The 21,515-nt window shown below is 39.4% G+C and overlaps 1 protein-coding gene across 2 annotated transcripts in view; it reads right to left on the bottom strand.

Moving 5' to 3' along the window:
- Nucleotides 1-20,486, bottom strand: part of samd4a (sterile alpha motif domain containing 4A) — a 74,557-nt gene extending 54,071 nt beyond the window's left edge. For both annotated transcript variants that reach the window (XM_023290419.3, XM_035957320.2), the window contains exons 1-2: nt 20,332-20,486; nt 18,692-19,385 (exon numbers count right to left, since the gene is read on the bottom strand). In XM_023290419.3, the coding sequence (XP_023146187.1) occupies nt 18,692-18,887 (196 nt within the window). In that variant the 5' untranslated portion in view covers nt 18,888-19,385; nt 20,332-20,486. The remainder of the gene's footprint in view (nt 1-18,691; nt 19,386-20,331) is intronic.
- Between the last annotated feature and the right edge of the window lie 1,029 nt (nt 20,487-21,515).

The following is a 21,515-nucleotide window of genomic DNA, read 5'->3' as shown; positions in this document are numbered from 1 at the left end:
AATGAGGTGTGTCAGCAAATACACAGCTGATTCAGGTTGCCAACATTTATCTGCAATGATTCAACAACATCGGTCTGGAACAGGAATCCATATGTGACAGCATTTTGATTAATGCTAAATGCTAGCCCGTGCCAATAATATCACTTTCCGCAGTGTACCCTCTATGTGTAATCTTATAATACAAAAATGAGGCAAAAGTGAGGCTGAAGGGCAGAGCTAACACACACTGAAGAGAGGGCAACTGTAGGGAAACACTCATTGAACAGAGTTGTATGTGAGCCTGAGGAGCAGAGCTGATGCTAACTGAGCTACCTATTAGTAAATAATCAAACAGAAACTCACTTTTGTATTGACAACAGAGCAACCCTGGTGATAACGTGAATATTGTGACAGCTGATGGTTACTAAAAATAGCATCCAAAACAATTTAGCATCAGGCAGACATAAGTTTGCGTACAGTTTAGTCAGTGAGATGTTGAGAACACACCTCCTGTGGACAACATCACTGCAAACATACCATTGTAAAAGCATAACAGAATAGAATGTTTAGCCAAACTGTGATGACCACTCATCCCAACAACTTCACACTGAACACTGCACTCAATTGACAATACTGACAATAATAAGTGAAGGACAGTCATACATATATGCAGAAACTCCTTTCTACATTATTGGGGTATCTAAAATATGCTTTCAACGTGGTTCACTTCTGGGGTAATAAATGTCCCTCCCTAGCACAACAATTAATTCATTTATTTCTTCATACACATTTGTTGTGGGTCAGCTTGTATTTATAAAGCTATAAACCCTAGATTCATGACAAAAGATTATCTAAAACAAGGCTTTCACAACAGGGCATAAATTGAGAGAACTTCTGGCGAGCTTTAAATGTTCTTTTAGATTTTATTGTACACTTTATCTCTAACATGCTTTTATTTTTCTCATCTCGTCTTTTTTTAGCTGTTTCAGTAAGTCACTTTCATTACTCTAAACATCTGTGTCAGTTTTTGATTAATTCAATATAATTAATTTGATTGTATTACATGTTTAACTTAATTTCATTGATTGCCTGTAAAGCACTTTAAATGACATCTGTGTATGATAAGATGCTGCATAAATATACTTGCTGATATACGCCAAAAACAAATACATCAAAGTTTTGATATGAATCTCAAACATTTCAACTCAGGGACAGATTTCATTCTTGTGAGCAGAGCTGCAGATCTTTGGCTCAGCATGTGTTAACAACACACACACATCACTTAACTAACTGGTTTGACCACACCAGTATGTATACTGTCTACAGACCAGCGACACTCTGTATGTGTCTGTTTGTAGGGGCGACATGGTGAATAAAGTGAATGCGTTTCGCCGCAGCTTGTGATGTACATTCAAGTGTCATGTGGAATGTATAGTTTCGTATGGAGTGTGTCTGAGTGTCACATAGATGGGTTTACCCAGCATCCTCGGCTGTCAACAGCCTGAAGAATATAGCTTCAGCATTCTGGCTGTAACACCACGTGTAGATGCAGCGCAAACACTCACAGTCTCATTCAGAAAACCACGACAGCAGGGCAGCCCGAGGCAACGAGAGCTCTGCTTTACGTTCAGGAGGCGGTCAGTGGTTAAAGATGGCAGCTGGATGGTTGTGCTCAAGATTATTCCAACAGTCATGGGTGTAGATGAGGAGGAGTCAGTATAGAAGAAAGAAATAATAAAACATTACAGTTTATGGTATATTACTATCTGGACAGAACAGAAAGTGGGATTGATGGAAAAAATATGATCAGAACCCGTAAAGAAGTCTGAGAAGAGTCATTGTGGCTGGTTACCATAGCAGTTTGACTTGATCAAAAGCACCACTGAAGACCATTTTTCTGTCCATTATTTTATTGGCTATTTTGCCAATTACTCGGTTATTCTAAGCGTTTCATTTTCCGCCAAAAAAATCTAATTGACAACTCCATTTAAGTTCATTATATTTTTGAGGTCGCTACAAAAACAAAATATATTAAAAAGCTCCTGAACAATAGGCAAGAATACATACACTGAATATTCTATATTATGTACTGGTGCATAGTACTTGTGCTGCAGTGGTCTGCCATCGAAACATTACACACTGCACAAACCACCTTTTTGTTTTGTGATATTCTGAAGCACTCTGATACTATTGAAGCCCTGGGTCTTTGGAAACTGAACCGAGTTAGATGCCATTTCTTAAAACTGTAGCGCTGACTGCAGTCGCCAAATAACTGGAGCCACAAAAGGACCGATGTCATGGTGCTACAATTGCAAAACAGAGAAGTAAAATGTTTCTTACAATGAATTTCAGCATTTTAGAAGAAAAAAATGTAAAAACTGTGTGACGCAGGTGTATTTTCCAGCACTGACATTATTGATAATGACTAATTGTGGTAGCCCCTAATTGGGTAACTGTTTTTCAAAGAGTAATTGATACTTAATAATATAGGAGTCCACTGATGAGGGTTTTTTCTTTGACTAGACTGATTATTAGTAGTTATTGAGAACTACAATTGATATTCTGGTTAATACACATTTGAAGTTAAAATGGAAATTTAGGATAACACAACCTCAAACACAAAGCTTTACTAAAATACCTTCATTTGTAGTTTTCCAAATTCATCTTTCAGTGTTGTTTGGGTATTATTAATGATGTCTAACCAATCTAATAGCATTGCGGGTAGGAGAGAGGTAGCTGCATTAGAGCCAGAGTCGCATATTTTTAAATTAATGTATTTTATAGCGAACCGGATTGAAAAAGTAATAATCCCAATAATCAATTAGTGGGGTATGCGAAAAACTGAATTTCCCCTCTGGGGATTAATAAAGGAAGGGGGAAAAAAGAGCAGATCAGATCCAACCAGTAGTTTAAAATACACTAACGTTCAAAAGTTTGGGGTCACTTAGAAATGTCCTTATTTTTGAAAGAAATGCAGCTTTTTCAATGAAGATAACATTAAATTAATCAGAAATACAGTCTAGACATTGTTAATGTGGTAAATGACAATTCTAGCTGGAAACAGCTGATTTTTAATGGAATATCTCCATAGGGGTACAGAGGAACATTTCCAGCAACCATCACTCCTGTGTTCTAATGCTACATTGTGTTAGCTAATGGTGTTGAAAGGCTAATTGATGATTAGAAAACCCTTGTGCAGTTATGTTAGCACATGGAGAAAAGTGTGAGTTTTCATGGAAAACATAAAATTGCCTGGGTGACCCTAAACTTTTGAACAGTAGTGTATTTAGACAGGCATTATAATTTTAAACATGTATTATATGTTGTTGTATACTGTATTACGTTTGTTTTTCCTCTGCATTCAGTTCACATTTCTTCTTTGGAATCTAAGACAATTAGTAGTGCTACTCCTCACTAACTCTTTTTACAGTTAAAGGGTTTCTTTGTGAAAAGGGGCTGATAAGTTCTATAGCGACACCTGGCCTGGATGGAGGACCACAGTGAGTCTGGAGGTGGACGGTGAAGGCAGCTTCCTGGAGGAGTCTGGTTTGGATGATGTCATTTCCACCCACCGGGGACTCAAGGCCTGCTGTTGTATGGCTGCCACAGCAACCGTTGCCATGGGGCTCTCAAGGCGACTGGTTCAGCTGATGTCAGTCTGTGTGTCGCGGCCAACAGCATGTCAACGGATTCACAGTAAATGAGTGTGGCCGGCGGCGCCTCGCTGTGTCTCCACTGTCACCGTCCACTCATGTGAGGATGAGGAGAACAATCGGAGACGCAGCTGAGACCGGAGCAGAGTCCCACGTTAAGGTTCTGGCTTAGCCGTCAACGACTGGCAAACCGAAAACATCCCCACCAAGAATCATTTATCAAAGCAGTCTGTGCATATTAAGATGTCCTGGCTTTTTTCAACAGGAATTATGAAGATTATACTGAATTAATATACTAAAAGTCTACATTAAACAGTTTCATATATACTCTACGTACTGTACATGCATTGAGGGCGTTATCGTCTGTCAATATCATCTTACCACAGATACATCTGTCTTCATGTGGCGTTAATTTTTCATGTGCAACTTAATCCAAATATATATAGTGCTGATTCACAACTTATGTTAAGCAGCTTGAATTATTGATCTGATATGAATGAAGGATTAACCGGGGAGTTCTGACTGATGGAATCGTTTTCACAAGATCTTCTATATCTCCCTAGTTGATTACAAAGAAGATAAATTACAGAGAATAGACTTGTTGGCATGTGACTTTAGGGACCCAACCTTTTTTCTGACATCTGCATGAGCTTCTTTACATACACCAATTTTCATTCACATATCAAACGGTAGCATGTCATTTAGGACAGACAACTGAGGTGCTCAAAGCAAGAATCCTATTTTTTTTGGCTTTGTTTTAGTCTATACCAGTCCTTTAAATTACATAGACACTGGCCGACATACTGACTCAGCTAAACTCACCTCAATAATAAATATACAGTTAAATTAATACCTCCGTGCCAATAAAAACTAAACATCGTCATCTTTGTAAAAGTAAACTTAATGACTGAACCGTTGCATTCATTTGTATTTGTGCATTTCTAATAAAGTATCTCTTTAGTGTATTTGGCTTTGAAGTATTTCTTACTGCAATTGTTTAACAGGATTATTGCCAATAGTGCTTATTAAAGTGTTTCAGATGAATAAATAATTGTGAGTAAAGGTGTGAAAGTGCAGCTCTGGAGCCTAGACATCCACATTCAGACCACAGACAATTGTGACAGGAAAACTTGGACTAAGGGTCAGCATAGACAGTAGATAATAAAGTAATTTTCTTCTTTTAAGTAACACACAGCTAACAAAGGATTCCTGATTTCAAAACCTTCTGGTTACATTCTCATTCTTACATACTGTCTGTGTCTTGAACAGGAAAAAAAATGGAAATCCAAGTGTAAATTGTAATACTGAAACAATACTAATGGTGAAACTTCTACAAGTTTGTTTTATCTTTAATGACATCAACTTTTCTAGTATTTATTTCCAATCACACAAAATTATTGCCAATTTGAATTGTTCGTATATGTTTTAGATTTAATATTGAAGAAAGTTAAGAGGTTTCACAGCAAAGGTAGAAACTGAGGAGGAACTGATGGTTATTAAAATACGAAACTGGTGCAAATCATTTTTTTTATCTAAAATGTTGTTGCAGGTGTACATTAGGGCTGCAAATAAACAACTACATTGACAGTCAATAATATATTCTTAAATGAAACAAATAACAGACTATAATGGTTATGAATCACACATTTACTTCTATTATAATGAATCAACTTTAGAATTTAGCACAAGTTTGCTTTGAAGTTATTTTTGTTCTAACAATGAAGACCCTCATTGCATATTTTCGTAATATCTGTGTTTTTTTGATTTATGGGAAATGATGCAACATAGCTGATTTCATATAGCCACTTTATTATATTATGAATGAAGATTGAGGTTAGTATTATTGCTTCATGTAGTTCTGTGCTGAGATCAGCAGCCAACTTCTCGCAGCATAGGTGAGAAGGTGGTTCATGCTTTTACAGTTGAGCTCATAAGTTTATGTACCCTGGCAAAGTAGAATAGAAAAGTTTTTCTATGATCAAATGCATTTTCTGAAGAAAAAAAAAGGGCAATATCTCACAATTTTTGCCAGGGTATGTAAACTTATGAGCACAATTGTATATAATCCAGAAGAGATGGCATATCTTAGGTACCGTAAACAGTTTACACTCATGTCAGGTAGTGACACACTTCACTCCAGTAAGCTGTAATGCCCATATGTCAGAGCATTATGAGTTATTAACTTCATTGGCGACTAATGTGGTCATCAGTTTTAGTCTATTATATACCCCGCATGTACAGTTGACCCACCAACCACAGTTTGTGATTATTAGAGAAATCACTGGGTCTACAAACACCTTCCTGGTTCCAGGTCTGACTTATGTTACTTTGTATGCTGCCTTGTCTTTACAGATCTGCTCGTCTGTGCAGTCGGGACTGGGTGGCTCCCGAGCTTAAACAGTCTCCTTACACAAGAAGTTCACTGTATAGCTCAGCCAGCTGCCTGAGAGCGGGTGGGGATGGGGAAGGGCTGGGCTCAGTCTGAGGGGCTATATGGGGAAACATTATACGTCTCTATGTCTGGTCTGGTCAGGGAGAGACCGAGTGTTCATCTATGAGACAGACTGGTATCCCTCACCTGTTCTCACCCTCCCTCATTCACACACACACATACACACATGTACACAAGCACACGTATGTATGTGAATCACCCCGTTTTCTCCTGTTACTGGACGATGTAAATCAAGACTATGTATTCAACTTGAGGTTTCTTCTCAGGTATACACTGACATATTTACCATTCATTTTTAGAAAGGGTTACATGATTATAGGGAATTGTGATATTTACTTACAATTACTTGATATAAGAAAATACAGGAATTTTCACCAAATTACTTGAATAACAGCATTTGGGAAGAAGTAATCATTCTAGAATGATTGGAGTGATTTTGTAGGGGAGTGTATCTGATTTAAGTGGTCAAACCAATCAGTCATGTTACCTTGTGTAGTTTTTGGTCGACATCATCCTTTCTGCATCTGAAGTATTTCCATAAAGCTGACATTGTGTTTCTTTTTGCAACCACATCCTCCATTTCAGTATTTCTCTCTTGTTTCTCATTCATTTTGCTGTGTATATGTGGTTCCTGTATGTCAACAAACTTGAAAATTAACTGTTGAAAAAGAATCTCTATATCCCAGAACCGAGTAAGTAATGCTTTATCAGCCAAATTTACAGATTAGTCAAGAAAAATGAGAACTGCCAGGTTTCTCTTTGTATCAGGGAGTGATGTGATGTGTTGTGTGTGTGATCTTTGCAGACATACACACTAAGATGTAACTGTACAATAAAGCTGAATTTATTTACTAGGGATTCAAACATTTGTCTGCACATGGGAAAAAATTCAGTTTTGGAAAAAAATTCACCTGTTCAAATTACATACTATCATCTATGAGCACATTAGATCATTTCAAGTCCTTTCTCTTGCCCTTCAAAGGAGAGTATATTTAAATACAATGTATTTATTGCGTTGAAATTAGTTTAAATGAATTACATGCCTTGACTTTTTGTCAATGGCGTTCTTATTGCATATATGCATTTGGCTGACATGCAGCTTTGTATGATGGTTTGCACCCTCAGAACCAAATATTCCACCTTTATTAATTTAACAGTCTTGTATGTTTGGAAACAGGCAGGATTCAAGTTAAAATGTGCCTAAAACATATAAGTATGTTGGTTGGTTACCTATAGTATAGTCAGTTTTACCCTCTTACTTTTGGTACAGTAAATTAACCAGGTTTAAATGAAAGATGCAATTTCAAACAATGTAATTAACAAATCGAAAAGGCTGCAATTTAAGCCAACTGTGGTGTCAGTGGTTTTACAAACTCATGTGGTCTTTCTGTGTGACAGTGAAGCTTTTGATGTTCTCGTTTTAATTTTTAGTTACAGGTTTAATTTCCATTACAAACGGAATACTAAACTGAAATTTGACTTTAAAAATTATATCACAAAACAAACTGCAATAGCTGCTAGAAAAATCACAATTAGATTTCAGCCCTATTTCCCATATCACTTTAATCCACTATTCTGAAGCATTTCCATTTCACCAGCAACACCAGACAATGTTTTCAGACCAAGTCGGGAAATCAAACGTGCAATTAATTTGCAATGGCCGCACAGAATGTGTCTACCACCGGCCTGTCTTTGAGCATTCAGACCGGGCCAAACCAACAACACTGTAGGTGTTTACTGCAGCAGATATGCCTCCTTGCTCAGCTCAGAGTGGTTGAGGCCCCCTGTAACCTTCCTTCATCTGTGCATAGTTTGGAAATAAGGTCAGAGCAACACTAACCGGCAAACATTTGCCAAAGTTTGAGGCAAGAAATGTGGCCCATGAGCAACTGATTAGTGTCTGTCAGCTTTAAAAATAAATATTTGCCTTCAACCCAAAAACCATAGCATATGTGAAACTATTCATTTCGCATATCATTAAAATCCTGCAATCCACCAGCCGAAAATACTTTCAGTGTGTGTTCAGTCTTTCTGAAACACTTCCTTGGGCACTAGCAGACCGGCTACTCCATCATAATCAGTGATCACGCGTGTGTGCTAGTTTGAGGCTGGTTGTAAACATACACAGATACACACATGGCGCGGTAATCCAACATGGTGGGGAAAGCAAAGCTGGGATCAAAGTTATAAAGAAGAACAGAAGGGTTCAGTGAGAAACTAAACCTCAAGGATTTATGAAGCGCTTGATTGCATAATCCCTGCTATCAGTGACACCTCGTCAGACTCTCACAGATAATATCAAGAGCCCGGCATGTCTGAAGCTTCGAGTGGCTTCCATGAATCCGTTTGGCGGATCATCCTAAACCCCAGTTTCTCAGTCCATCCTGATGTTTTCACACATACACAGTGGAAAAACTAAATACACATGAACACCTGGAATCAAGTAAAAAAGGAAAAGCCTTTGCTGTGGAGGCCGGGGGGGAAAAGACGAGCTTTATTTCGTTTTCCCCTCTGGTCGTTTTGGCAGGTTGTCTGTCCCCATTCCTGAGGTTCAGTACGAGTTCACAGAACACGCCGTCAACTTCCAGAAATAAACTGTTTGCTCATGCGTGGGTGCGATGAAATAGTTTGGCTCCTAAACCAGAGACAAGAGTTCTCTCTCTCTCCCTTTCTCCCCGTCTCTCTCTCCCCCATCCTCCCATCTCTCTCTCCTTTTGGCAGAATAGCCAATGAGACGTTTAGAAAGGCACAAAAGCTTGTTGACAAACTGAGGCTTGTATGTGTGTGTTGAAAATCGGATCAGATCACTTCCACTTTTAAGTTTTATCTCTATGGGGGCTGGTATTTATAGACACTCCCTTGGCAGAGCAGGCCAACTACATCAGAGTCAAGTTAAAAGGTGATACCGATGTTGTTTTTAAGTGTAAGCCATAACTCCTCCTTGCTCTGCTCTTGTACACTGACAGCAAGGTTGCTAATACAGCGCTTGGGCAAAAAGACAGCTTTTAACTGTTATGTCAGAGCTGATTCTGTTACACTCCTGACAATTACTTGACCTCTAGACGCCTCCTTTACAAAACTCTCTGAAAGGGTGTTAATGAGGGCAGCTGTTAACTTCAAGTAAGGTTGGAGACTATAAAATATGGACTTGAAAGAGCAAGTTATATTCTAAAAAAATGGGTAAAGAGAGATTAGGCAGAGAAAGAGGTGAATGAGTTTCAGCTGTAAATGGCACCAGTATTCCGGAGTCTTCATCTTTTCCCTTCTTCGCCCCACCCTGCCCTTCCTCCTCCTCCTCCTCTCGCCCTCCCCTCTTCCATACCGCGGTGTACTCAGGAGACCTTCGCTCCATTGAGGGTGGAATCAGTTTTCCTTTTCCACTGTGTCTTTTTCCCCTCCACGCTGGAAAAGCCCCTGTTCGACTCTCACTGGGCGCCTGACTCAAGTGTGCTCCAGCGTGCCCACATTCCTAGACAGTATCCCCAACGCCGGAACCGTTTACCGCCTCGGCCAGGAATGCTGATTTCCAATCCAGGTTTTCATCAGACCTAGTTTAGGCAGAGAGCGCAACAGGAATTCACTGAGTAATACTAGCCATTATACAACGCACACTTTTCCTCCATGTCAGTCATCTTACTTACAGGGAAAAATAGAGAACTATGCATTCTCTCTACCGTACTGGACACAAAACTAGTGCCAGCAGATCCTATGAAAAGTCATTCTTCTGTTGGAAGTCATATTTTGACCTAGATTGAAACAGCTTATTGAATTCCAACTCTTCACTGACATTAATCCTCCCACCCCTGATCCCCTGTAAACTTCAAACATTACTGAGGTTCTGATTTTCCCAGATGTAGTTAAAGGTGTTTTTTTATATGTGTTTTGGGTAATCCAGTCGTAATACCAAACAAAACATAATCTTATTCTGCAGTCAGTCACCTGTATATCTGACCATGTCCAGGTCATGATATTACATTTTAAACTCTACTGCATACTGCTTTTACAAACACTATTACCAACATTAAACAACATGTAGACAACAGTTAAGAGGGCCTATGAATCCCAAAACCTGTTGGTGGGTTTAAAGGCATGTTATTTTTTGAAAAATGTCAAAATGGAAACAAATATCAGAGTTATTATCTTTAAAATCAAAAAGAATCACCAGACTGTTGGGTTTTGAAACAGTCTTTGAACTAATCGTGTGACGTGTGAACTGTGACACGCAGTTCTGTAAGGAAAAATATCTAAATCTAGGCTTAAAACCGTGACGTTTCATGAAAATCACTTTATTCAACATGTCTTGTTTTTAAAAAAGTGTTTGTCACAGATTCTATAAAAACAACAAAATCTGTGCTCCTTGGTACAAACAAAAAGCCATGAGTGATTCAGCTGTGACCAATAGTCATGTGACAAAAATTTAGGAACTACTAGGCTGAACTGCAGGCTGTGTTTACACAGAGCTGAGAGGAGGCAATTATGAAAACAAATTAAAGCGACTCACAGCAAAACAAAACACATTCAATGACATTAATGGCTCAAAAACAGTATACAGAGGAGAAAGTGGTCTGCAATTTGTTGGAGGATACATTCAGCAGGGTGAAATAAATCTCTAGAGATGATGTGCAGAGCAACCTAGTTTGTGGAGGTTTTAAAATTATAAGAGGTAAAATATCTATAGGACGCACAGCCACAAATTTTGATTCTTTTTTTGTTGTTATTTGTGGCATTATAACTTTGCTAAACTGCACAGAAGACATTTTTAAGTTCTCTCTGCTTTCACAAATGGTTGTGTTGTTTTTTCTACAGAGGTGCAGGACTCTAATATTGCAGTAAAAACACATTGTGAGTAAAAATGTGAGCAGAGCACAAATTACCCAGAAACCATTTGGGGTTCAGATGGGTAATTATAGGGATTAAAAAACAAGAGCCGAATAAAATATTAAACAACAGGATCAACTGATAAATAAAATTTCACCCATTTAAAAATCTAAATAGGAGGGTTCGTTTAGCTGCAATCTTTCTAACTGCAACAATAATTCACCTTACAGCCAGTTTATGAAAACTCTGAAATTCGATTAAATATATGTTGTCAGTTACATGCTTCTTACCACAGCAGTGACGTTACTGGCGCACGTCAAGTGATTTCAGAAACGTTTCCACAAGTGCACTATGTTAGTCATATATACACTTAGATGCAGGACATGCAAATGCGGGACAACCAGGCTGAGAAACAGCTTTTCCCAACAGTACATCAGACTTCTGAACTCAAAACAGTAACGCACAATGGTTCAAATGCTGCTTACATGCAATCTTCTGCCCATATTTATTCTATTCTATTGGTTTTTATTTGATTTTATTTACCTCCCACATTGTATTGTATATACCTTGCCTTTTTAGTTCGCCAAGGAACGCGACGAGTTATGTGACGATTGGCGTACGTTTGTCTGTGAATCTGTTTGTCTGTCTGTGCGCAACATTATTCAAAAACAGCCAAACAGATTTGGATGAAAATTTCAGGGAAGGTCAGAAATGACACAAGGACCACCTCATTAGATTTTAGCAGTGATGCAGCTTATAGTCTGGATCCACGGATTTGTGAAGGATTTCCCATTGCGAGATGTAGAGGCCGGCGTGGCATCACCGTAACTATGACAACAAGTGAACGCTATGTCAGTTACCCGCATCAATTCACTCAGTTTGGTATCGGTACAAAACGTACGCATTGCATAACACATGCCTGTGCTCACCGCAAAGTATTTTTAAAATTTATTTATTTAGTTTGTGGGTAAATCTATATTAATTGGCCAGATTCTATGTTGCCGTGATTTCTGAATACACCAATTGAGGAATGAACAGCCTTGGTGGAGTACTGCGCTCTCTGAGTGCTTTTCTTGTTTTGCATATGTTGTAATTCTTAATACAGTGTTGCTTTATATGTACATTTGATTTTATTATTTAATGTTGTTAATTTAGCTTGTTATCAATGCACCGTCCAGTGGCAGATATTTCTATTTTCGTCATGCCCCCATGTATGATGACAATACAGCTATTCTATTCCAGTCTATTCTATTCCAGATTATTCTAGACAGCGACTTTATATGTGTCATGATTGTGCATCTTACAAGCTGCACTTTTTGTGCTTTACTTGGACTTTCTGCTTTGCACACTCTTCAAATCACACGTGATTTCAGGGAAATATAAACTCAACCACATAAAAAAAAGCAGTTAAGCAACAAAGATGAAGACCAAATCAAAGGAAGTGCAGGATTATCACACGGACACGGATGAATTGCCAATTAAATACAGTGCGGCTGCCTGCTGTAACTCATCCCAAACGTAGACTTGTACCTCTGTCGACTTCAGTCTACAACACAGCTGCTTGTACATATCGGATCCCTGCCGGCCTCCTTCCAGCTCAAACAGCCGTGCAGGCCAGGTCAGCAGTACAGCACACCGCACGAAAATGAAGCTAGTCATTCAGAACACCAGGCCCACTGTCCTGTCCTAACCCCACCCCTTACACTAACCCTACACCCTGTGTGTGAGTGTGTGTGCATGTCATCCTTCAGACAGTGCTCCGCTCGCTATTCAAGCCCTCTCAACTTAATCCAATATTGTCCCTCTTGAGATTGTGTCAAAAGAAGTTTTGTTCTCCTCACGGGGGGTGGAGGACAAAACGGGAAGTTGCATTCTTTAATAATCGCCCTAAAAGAAATGTGTAGCAGCCTACACATTACTCTCGCCAAAAATCTCCCAGGAAAAGCAGTGTTTTAATTTTCACAATGATTTCTTTATACAAGAGATGCTAAACTGTGAGATGGTTTGTGAGGACTTGTTTGTGATGGCATCTCCTTGGCTGACTTTGGGTTGGGTCTGAACTGAAAACTGCTGCATTTACACATCTGCACTGTGCTATTTAAACAGAAAAGGCTGAGGCTTAAAAATTGCACAAACTGAAAAGGAACCAAAACCGGGAGTCAACAAAACCACGGCGATCCAAAAATAACATGAAACACTTAAATAACAATAAATCGCACGTGATGCAACCCCGCGTGTCTTTCGATGAGATACTGATCCAATTGACTGGAAATCGCAGCTCAAGTCGCAACTAAAGTCGCATCACTCGCTGGGTCCCAAAACAAGGCAGCCTCTGAGCCGCTCGGAGAAGTAGGTCACTGAGGATTCCATTCATTTGTACGCCGCTTTCCAAATAGCTGCGCTTTTCCACTCAGCCCAAGTCTTCCAGCTGTATGTTAACCCTTTAAGAGCCTGCAGGCCTCATTTCTCTATCAGATCGTACTGCGCTTACTACTCAAACTAACAACTGTGTATGAGGGGCTAATGGTCTAAGAAAATCTCTATAAACATGTCTAAAGTTTGTTATTTTATTTGTAAACTAACACTGATTGCATGAATAATAAGTACAAGTTTTAACTCAGGTTAGGCTCACTGAATTGTGTTAGCTTTATGTAAACCACGCTGCCAATACTATTGATAGTTTTTATTCCAAAAAACAAGTATTCAGTGATGTATTTACACTACCATTCAAAGGTTTGGGGTCACTTAGGGTGTGAGGGGTCTTTATTTTTGAAAGAAAAGCATTTTTTTCAATGAAGATATCATTAAATGAATCAGAAATACAGTCTAGACATTGTTAATATGGTAAATGACTATTCTAGCTGGAAACGGCAGATTTTTAATGGAATATCTACATAGAGGTACAGAGGAACATTTCCAGCAACCATCACTCCTGTGTACTACATTGTCTTAGCTAATGGTGTTGGAAGGCTAATTGATGATTAGAAAATCCTTGTGCAATTATGTTAGCACATGAATAAAAGAGCAAGTTTTCATGGAAAACATGAAATTGTCTGGGTGACCCCAAACTTTTGAACGGTAGTGTATATTATTGTGGGAAAAAAAACATTGAATTTTTTCCTAAGCAGCAGCTTTTTAAAGAAACATGAACCACAATATCTAGAGGCACTGGGATACATCCAGACCTTTCTAATGAAGCTTTCCAAGACAACCAAACAACATTTTCCTCTGGGCTTTTAGAAATGTGCCAAGAAAGACTAACAAAGCCTCTGCAGAAACAAAAACCAAAAATGAATATTCTATTTTTCTAGGCTCCTTGTATAGCTGCAGGAGGAAATAACTGAAAACTGGCAAATCAATAAAAAGCCAGTACTGGCCCAGCAAAAACAGCAAACTGATCTATCAGCTTTAGCTTCACACATAAGCACTCAAACAAGCTACCACAACATACCAGAGGGATCACGTAACCAGACAACCTTCTCGGTCTCCCTCTTTTCAACGGCATGTGTTCTGACGTTAAGTCTGCAGTGCTGAAAACGGACCACTGATTCCATCGTACTCAGCTGAATCAGCGAACAGGAAGCGACCACAAGCTGACACAGGTAGGAGGAAACTGAAGGGTGTGGCCCAAAACTCACTCTGGAGGTACAGAAGGTGGAAGCTCATTAAAAACCTATAAACGGACTCCACTGGGCCAGAGGTTGATGCACAGAATATCTGGAGGCAACATGTGCTGAATTTATTAATCAAAACACTCACATAGTTATTTGGCAGACCTCTGCACTGTAAAAGTAAATAATTTGTAACAGTTTTTAGCATTTTTTTGGTTTAAACTTAGATAATCTTCAGATAATTACAAGTAAAATCAAGTATACAGAGAAGACATTAACTGCAAATTTTAAATCTGTAAAACTATAAATTTAACTTGTCGTTTGTCTCATGTTTTTGTCATTTGGTCTTTCCTTCTGTCTCACTTGTGTTTTTTTGTCTTATTTTTCTCATTTTGTTTTGTTCGGTGTTTTGTGCACAGTTTTTGTCGGTTTGTGTTTTGTTTCGCTTGTGTCGTATACTTTTTTGTTGTTTTGTTTCTTGCTTTTGCCATTATTTGTCTTGTTTGAGTAATTTGTGTTATATTTTTGTCTCTATTTGTCGTTTGTCCATTTTTTGTCACTTTGTAGCTTTGTAGTCTAATTTTTTCTCTCTTTTTTGTTGTTTCATGTCATTTGTCTCATTTTTTGTTGTTTTGTGTCTCATTTTTGTAATATTTGATCGTAATATTTGATCTTGTTTTTTTTTTGTCTTTTCTTGTCTGACTTTTGTTGTTTTGATAACAAAGTAAAATACTATATCATTCAGTTCCAGGTATTTGTGACTTAATGTTTTGTGTTTTTGTAGATAAACTGTGACCTTTAAGTTGTAATGTGTTAATAATAAACTGAGGCATAATGTTGCTGAAATTGAACTTATCTTTCTTAAGAAATTTCAGTTTGTTCATAATGTTTTGTAAAAAGATAATTCCTTGAACGTGAACATTTTCAGAATGTATTTTTTTGCACTAAAACAAAGGGAAAATTTATAATTGTCATTATTTATAGGTTTATTATGCTGTAATTTTATTGGTCCGGCCCAGTTGAGATCTTCTGGGGCTGAATGTGGCCCCTGAACTAAAATGAGTTTGACACCGCTGTTCTACTGCATTGTGCATTGTGTTGTTTTGTATCTTTGTAAATACACTGTGACCTTTAATGTGCACAGATAAAAAAAGAAGTTCAACCTGTTCCAACAAATGGACAGACTGAAAGGAAATCCAGGTGTACTGACATGTACACCGTTCAGCCACAACATCAAAACCACTGACAGATGAAATGAATAATCTTCTTCTTATAATGCAGTGTTTTTCTGGGAAGCTGTGAGTCGTGGCATTCGTGTGGAAGTTACTTTGGCATGTACCAACTGGCCACCTCAGCAGGACAATGCACCCTGCTACACTGTAAAAACTGCTGAGGAACACGAGAATGAACCTCCAAACTCTCCAGATCCCAATCTAATGAAGCCTCCATGGGACAGACTTCAACAAGCCGGATCCGCGGAGGCTCCATCAGGGGCTCCAAGTTAGCGCTATGTTGACAACATGAGGGGAACCTATAGAAATATTAGACTGGTTGTTTTATTGTTGTGGCTAATCATCGGATGTCCTCCTTGTGATTATGGTCTTACCTGAAATGACCACATCAAAGTGTCAGCGTAGTAAGTTAGTGTTTAAGTCCTCGTGTTTAGGTAAATGTAGTTGATGTTTGCAAACCACAGGGTTGCCTCACTTTGTAAATCCCTGATCTGATGACACACACGGAGAGAGATGGTAGTCATCAGTCTGCTCAGCACCACAAAGCTAAAGTTAATTTCTCGATGACTTAACTGTCCTCAGGTCATTATGTTCATTGAAATCTTTGCTGTTGCTCAAGTTTAGGTGATTACAAACTATAACTTAAGCCCTATTGCTGAGCTTGACTTATTGGAAGACTCTGAATCAACTGAAAAAAACATTTCCTGAGCTGTTTGTTTGGGAATAAGCTGCTTCAGCAAACATGATTTACAGTGAAGAAAGTAAACAATAAACTGTTCAAAACTTAGAATTACTAAAAGGAATTTGGTTAATCAAATAACAACCACAGCTACAAGTGAAGCTGTCGTGCTTTTCACACAAATATAAGATACAATTTACTGTCCCAAGAGGGAATTTGGGCAATTGTGTAAAATCTTTAACAGCTCTGTGCTACAACAAACAGCTGGTAATAGAAGAAAAACTGCACAGCAAAGGACAGAATAAACCAAATATATAGAACAACATATGAAACCTCATCATTTAAAGCAGAATAAATATATCACATTTGCAAAAAACCTACATACAAAAGTACCATGCTGCATGTTGTGTAAATAGCTCATGCCAGAATTACAAAAACAGAACAGTGATCCAGAGATTAACCATGTAGATCGAATATGTGGCCTGACACCTCAAGAATTAAGATCGCACTGTTGTTCGCTGAACAGTGTGACAGAATTGGGAATAAAAAACAGTTTATTATGATTGCTGTTGTATTTGTAGGCTCCAGTGCATCTACTTGAAGGTAATAATCTGAAAATAAAATATGCGAGGGCTCCTTCTGGATCCTCTGTGCGTGTTTTACAGCTGTTTTTCATAGAGGGTGGTATTTCCTTTCAATCACTTTCATGATTATTTTAGATTTTAACTGTGCGGTTGATTGCACTGTACCAAACTGCCATGTTGTATCCGAGGCGATTCTCCATTACAGCATTATAGAATGTCACCATGATCTCTGTGCTACTACCAAACAGTCTGAATCTATGGAGAAAGTCAAGTCTTTGTGCTAACGTGGTACACAGATATTAAAAGACTAAAGCCACACACACAGGTGCATTTATAGATCATAAATCAGAGTCTTGACAGCTGAGAATTAAAGATTCATACAGAATAAAAGAGAGAAATATGACTAATTTAAGTGTCACCATACAGATCTTAGGACAGAGTCTCACTGATTCATACAAGAAGCATTCTGAACAGAGGAAAACCTGTTGAGTAAGAAGACGTCACCCCTCCTCCAGTGCCTCCCCGTATCTCCAGCCTGCTTTGATCTCCCACACTATGAACAAGCCTGACTTTGGGAAAAGGTCGACTGAGGAAATTTCATATAGTGCGCTTTGATGTCTCCAGTTCTATCTAACAACAACAAAGAGCAGCTTGTTATTAACTGCAGCCACTGCCCATTGTAAACCCTGATGGAAACTCCATGTAATATGTGAGTGTCGCTGCGGGGCAGAGCCATTATGTCACCCCAGTGTAAGCAAGCAGATGTGTTACTGCATGCAGATGTTGCCATAGGTACGCAGAAGCGCTTGCTCTCCATCACAGCAGCAGCAACAGCAGCACTTCAGTCTATTTTTCATGAGCCCAGTCGGTTGCCAGGGTTTTTGTTTCCATGGCCACGCTGCAGTCTGATGCAACAAAACCCAGCCAGAACCCCCCTTGGGTGCTCTGGCGCGAGACCAGCTGAGGGAGCGACACAGCGCTATAGCCTGGCACGCTGACGGACGTCTCCAACCGGCCCCGCTACCAGCTGAGCTAACGCTATACACAACCCCAGCCTCCTTCCAACAATCATTCACAGACTGGCTGGAGTTCAGCACAACACTTTGCGCAGTTTCATAGCATCAATGATTCAGCTATTTATTACTCTTGATGGATATACAGGAAAGCCTCGGGACAGGAAATGTCTTCTAATGCTCGCGTGGAGCCTCTAAGTGTGTTTTCCTGTGTGTTTGTTCCAGGGTCAGCGACTACAGCGCCTCTGGGAAAAACATGTCATTGAAAAAAGAAGTAGTACGATTTGTGAATGACTGACTACTGTGCCTCCTTGAGATCAGATGAGTGTGCAGCCCTCAGGCAGAAGTAACGTGATGCCAACTGTTGCTGCAACAATGAATATCACGAAATCTCCACAGGATGTATTAGTTGAGGACAACTGCTGCCAATTCCCAGCAGTGGGAAATATGTTAAACTAAAGCGAAGGAGGTACAAATTGGGTGTTTATTTCCATGATGAAGTGTAAATTCATCCCTTCATAGTTCATTGCCTTCATAATAAAACCAGACTTATGCTGTTAAAGGAGAAAAATACAGTCTGAGGAATAAATTACTGCCTGTAAATGCATCTTAATTAGGTCTCAGTGGGTTATACAGTGGGTGACAGTGTCTGAGCAGCTGTTTGTCCTACCTGGATTGTTGGCTTCTCCCTCCAGGACCTGCAGCTCGGTGCACTCGGCCAGGGAGTGCTCCAGACAGAGCTGCAGGAAGCGGGCCTGGGTCCGGCTCACCCTCTTTAGCAGGGACAGCAGAGCCACCGTCTGCTCGCACTCGTTCCACCCCTTGAACCAGCTGGCTAGCACGCCCACCTGATCGCGAAACATCATGGTCTGTGAGGTGGGATGAAGGCGGGCGGACTGTGGCGGTGCCGGGCTGGGCTGAGAGGTGCAGGAGCAAAACCCTCACTAAGCTTCACACCAAAGGTTCAGGTTCAATTAACGAAGGGTGGTGGTTGGCACACGTGGCAAAGGAGGTCTGTCAGTGAAGTTCAGCTGAAGCGCTGTATTCTTAGCTGTGTCATTATTAGTAGGTCAGCAGTCTCTGTCAGGCTGATGCCAAAAATGTGTTTCGCCCGCAGCTGATGTTGGATATATTCCTGCTGGGGTGGGGATGGGGGGGTTCCACACCGCCTTCTCCTTGTCTGATAATCTCTCGGTGGTGCGAGGTGCTCTTCTAGCAAGGCTTTAGGTGATATGAGCTGCTCTCGGCTGCTTAGTTGCTCTCAGAGGGATTGATATTTGATGAGTCAGCTTTCTTCCAGCACAAGCTGTGTCACATCAGCTTCAGCCTCACTGGCATTTTTCTTCAGGGAATCCCTCTTAGGCCTGCAGGAGGATGTCACATGTTAGTTGAAAGGGGAAAAAAGAGCATATTTCAAAGACAAAGCCTCTTTTTTTTATATACATATATGCAGTGACTTTTACTAGAAATGCGACAGTGTCCCTGTTGCTTCAGCTCTGCAGACTTGGTGCTGCTGCAGTGGGGCAGTTCAGAAGAAATCAGCCTCCAAAAACTCGTACATGCATTTATAGGTCGCCTCCTCGCCGTCGCCTATGCGCATAGGCTTGTGGCATTTCACCGCCGAGACAAAAATAAATAATTTTCGCTTTTGGTATCCACCCATTCCTAAAAATACAGCTGTCGGTAGTACTGGCGCTGCATCCCGGAATTTTCCAAAAGGACGCCGGGTTACCGACGGAGCCGTTCAGACGTTAGCAGCCGATATTTTAATGACAGATTAGTCTGCACTGTTTCAAAAAACCGAGCTCAGGGCTGCAGCGGTGAGTTTCAGCCGGAGAACCCGCCGGGGAGTGAGCAGACCCCGGGATCCGGGCTCCAGGCTGAGCGTTAGCCGCTGTCTAAAACTGTCACTTTGCTTCATCAGCAGACTCAGAATGACCGCCGGCAGCTACGAGAGTGACTGAGAGCAGTTTGTAAAGAGGAAAACTAACAACCACTCACGTATTTCTATCTTTTTAGCCATCTAGAACTTTCCAATGGGAGAAACGTGTAGCAACTTTAAGTTACCGTTAGCAAAAAAAAAACATTTCAGCACCGTTAGCGTGAGGAGTCTCTGTGATTCCGCTGCCGTTAACTCGAATTAAAACTGGTAGAAAATGCGTAGTTTTATTTAAATTACTGGCTCTGATAGGTTAGTATTTTTCTTGGAGGCAGAACTGAGAGTTGGAAAACAGCGAAAATCCGTTTAGCTGTGAAGTTCGGTTTGAATATTTGAACTGAGAGGAGGACGGTTATTGGCGGCGGACTCACCGGCGCAGTTAGCATCGCTGGGTTTGTCTCAGGACGGGCGACAGGCTCAGCTTTTCGGGGAGCGGTGCCCCTTCACTCCGGGTCTGTGGGACTTGCCATCTTGACTAACTTTTCCTCCGTCTCTCTCCCAGCAGACGGGCTGCTCTGCTCTAAAACACCGCGGTCAAACCGGGAGGAGCACCGTCAACCAGATCCGGTCAAGGCTTTCAAAATAAAGGCCATAATAATAAGAAGAATAAGAATTTTTTCTTTTTCTTCTTCTTCTTCTTCTTCTTCTTCTTCTTCTTCTTCTTATTATTATTATTATTATTATTATTATTATTATTATTATTATTATTGTTATTATTATTATTATTATTCATTAATTAATATTTTTTTACAACTGTTACACACGTCAACATTTTGTTGTGAACTCTTCTGTAATTTTAAGATTTCTCCATCTTATGGAACAAATGTGAGGTAAAGGTATGCTACAGTTAATTTTCTCTGAATTATCAGTTCAAATATCTAACTTCTGGGTCAGTGTTTTCATTTACAGTATTAAAGTTGAAGTTAATTCCATCTATAAAATAAAAAGATAGTTTGTAAAGTGACAAATTTGTGAATATCATGTTACTTTTTAAATTCAGAAATATCAATTTCTTAAAAAAAATCAATTTGACATCACTTTCGTTCTTTGAATGCTATTTTGCATTAGACAAGTAAATTCCTCCTAAAAACATATTTTATGTGATTTTCATGCATTTCAAAAATACTGAAAAATATTGCAAAATGAAAAAGGGACAAATGTCAGATTTTAAAATGTGTTCTTTATTTTTTTTATTATCATTATTTGCATTGTATTGCCTTGAATTGCAGCATGTCATAGTGCACCCAGGAATATTTAGCGCAATCAGATGATGCACTTTGTTTATTTTTACTTCATTTTGATGATGATGCTACCCTTTGCTTTAATTATTTGCTCTAATAAAAAGTGTTTTCCACAATGTCACAATGGAGGCTTGCATCTAAATCCATACTTTTATTATAATAAGGAATAATTCTTATCTTTAATTTAATGAAATAGAAAAAATCTGTAAACTAGTAGTAGATCCAGTAGTTAAAAATTGTGATTACATTTACATTTTTGACCTGATATGACAATTTAAAAAAAATCTATTCTATTCTATTCTATTCTATTCTAT

The sequence above is a fragment of the Amphiprion ocellaris genome, chromosome 1 (assembly GCF_022539595.1).
Source record: "Amphiprion ocellaris isolate individual 3 ecotype Okinawa chromosome 1, ASM2253959v1, whole genome shotgun sequence".
Taxonomy (NCBI): domain Eukaryota; kingdom Metazoa; phylum Chordata; class Actinopteri; family Pomacentridae; genus Amphiprion; species Amphiprion ocellaris.
The sequence above is the reverse complement of the archived record's forward strand: the minus strand, read 5'-3'. Positions and strand labels throughout refer to the sequence as shown.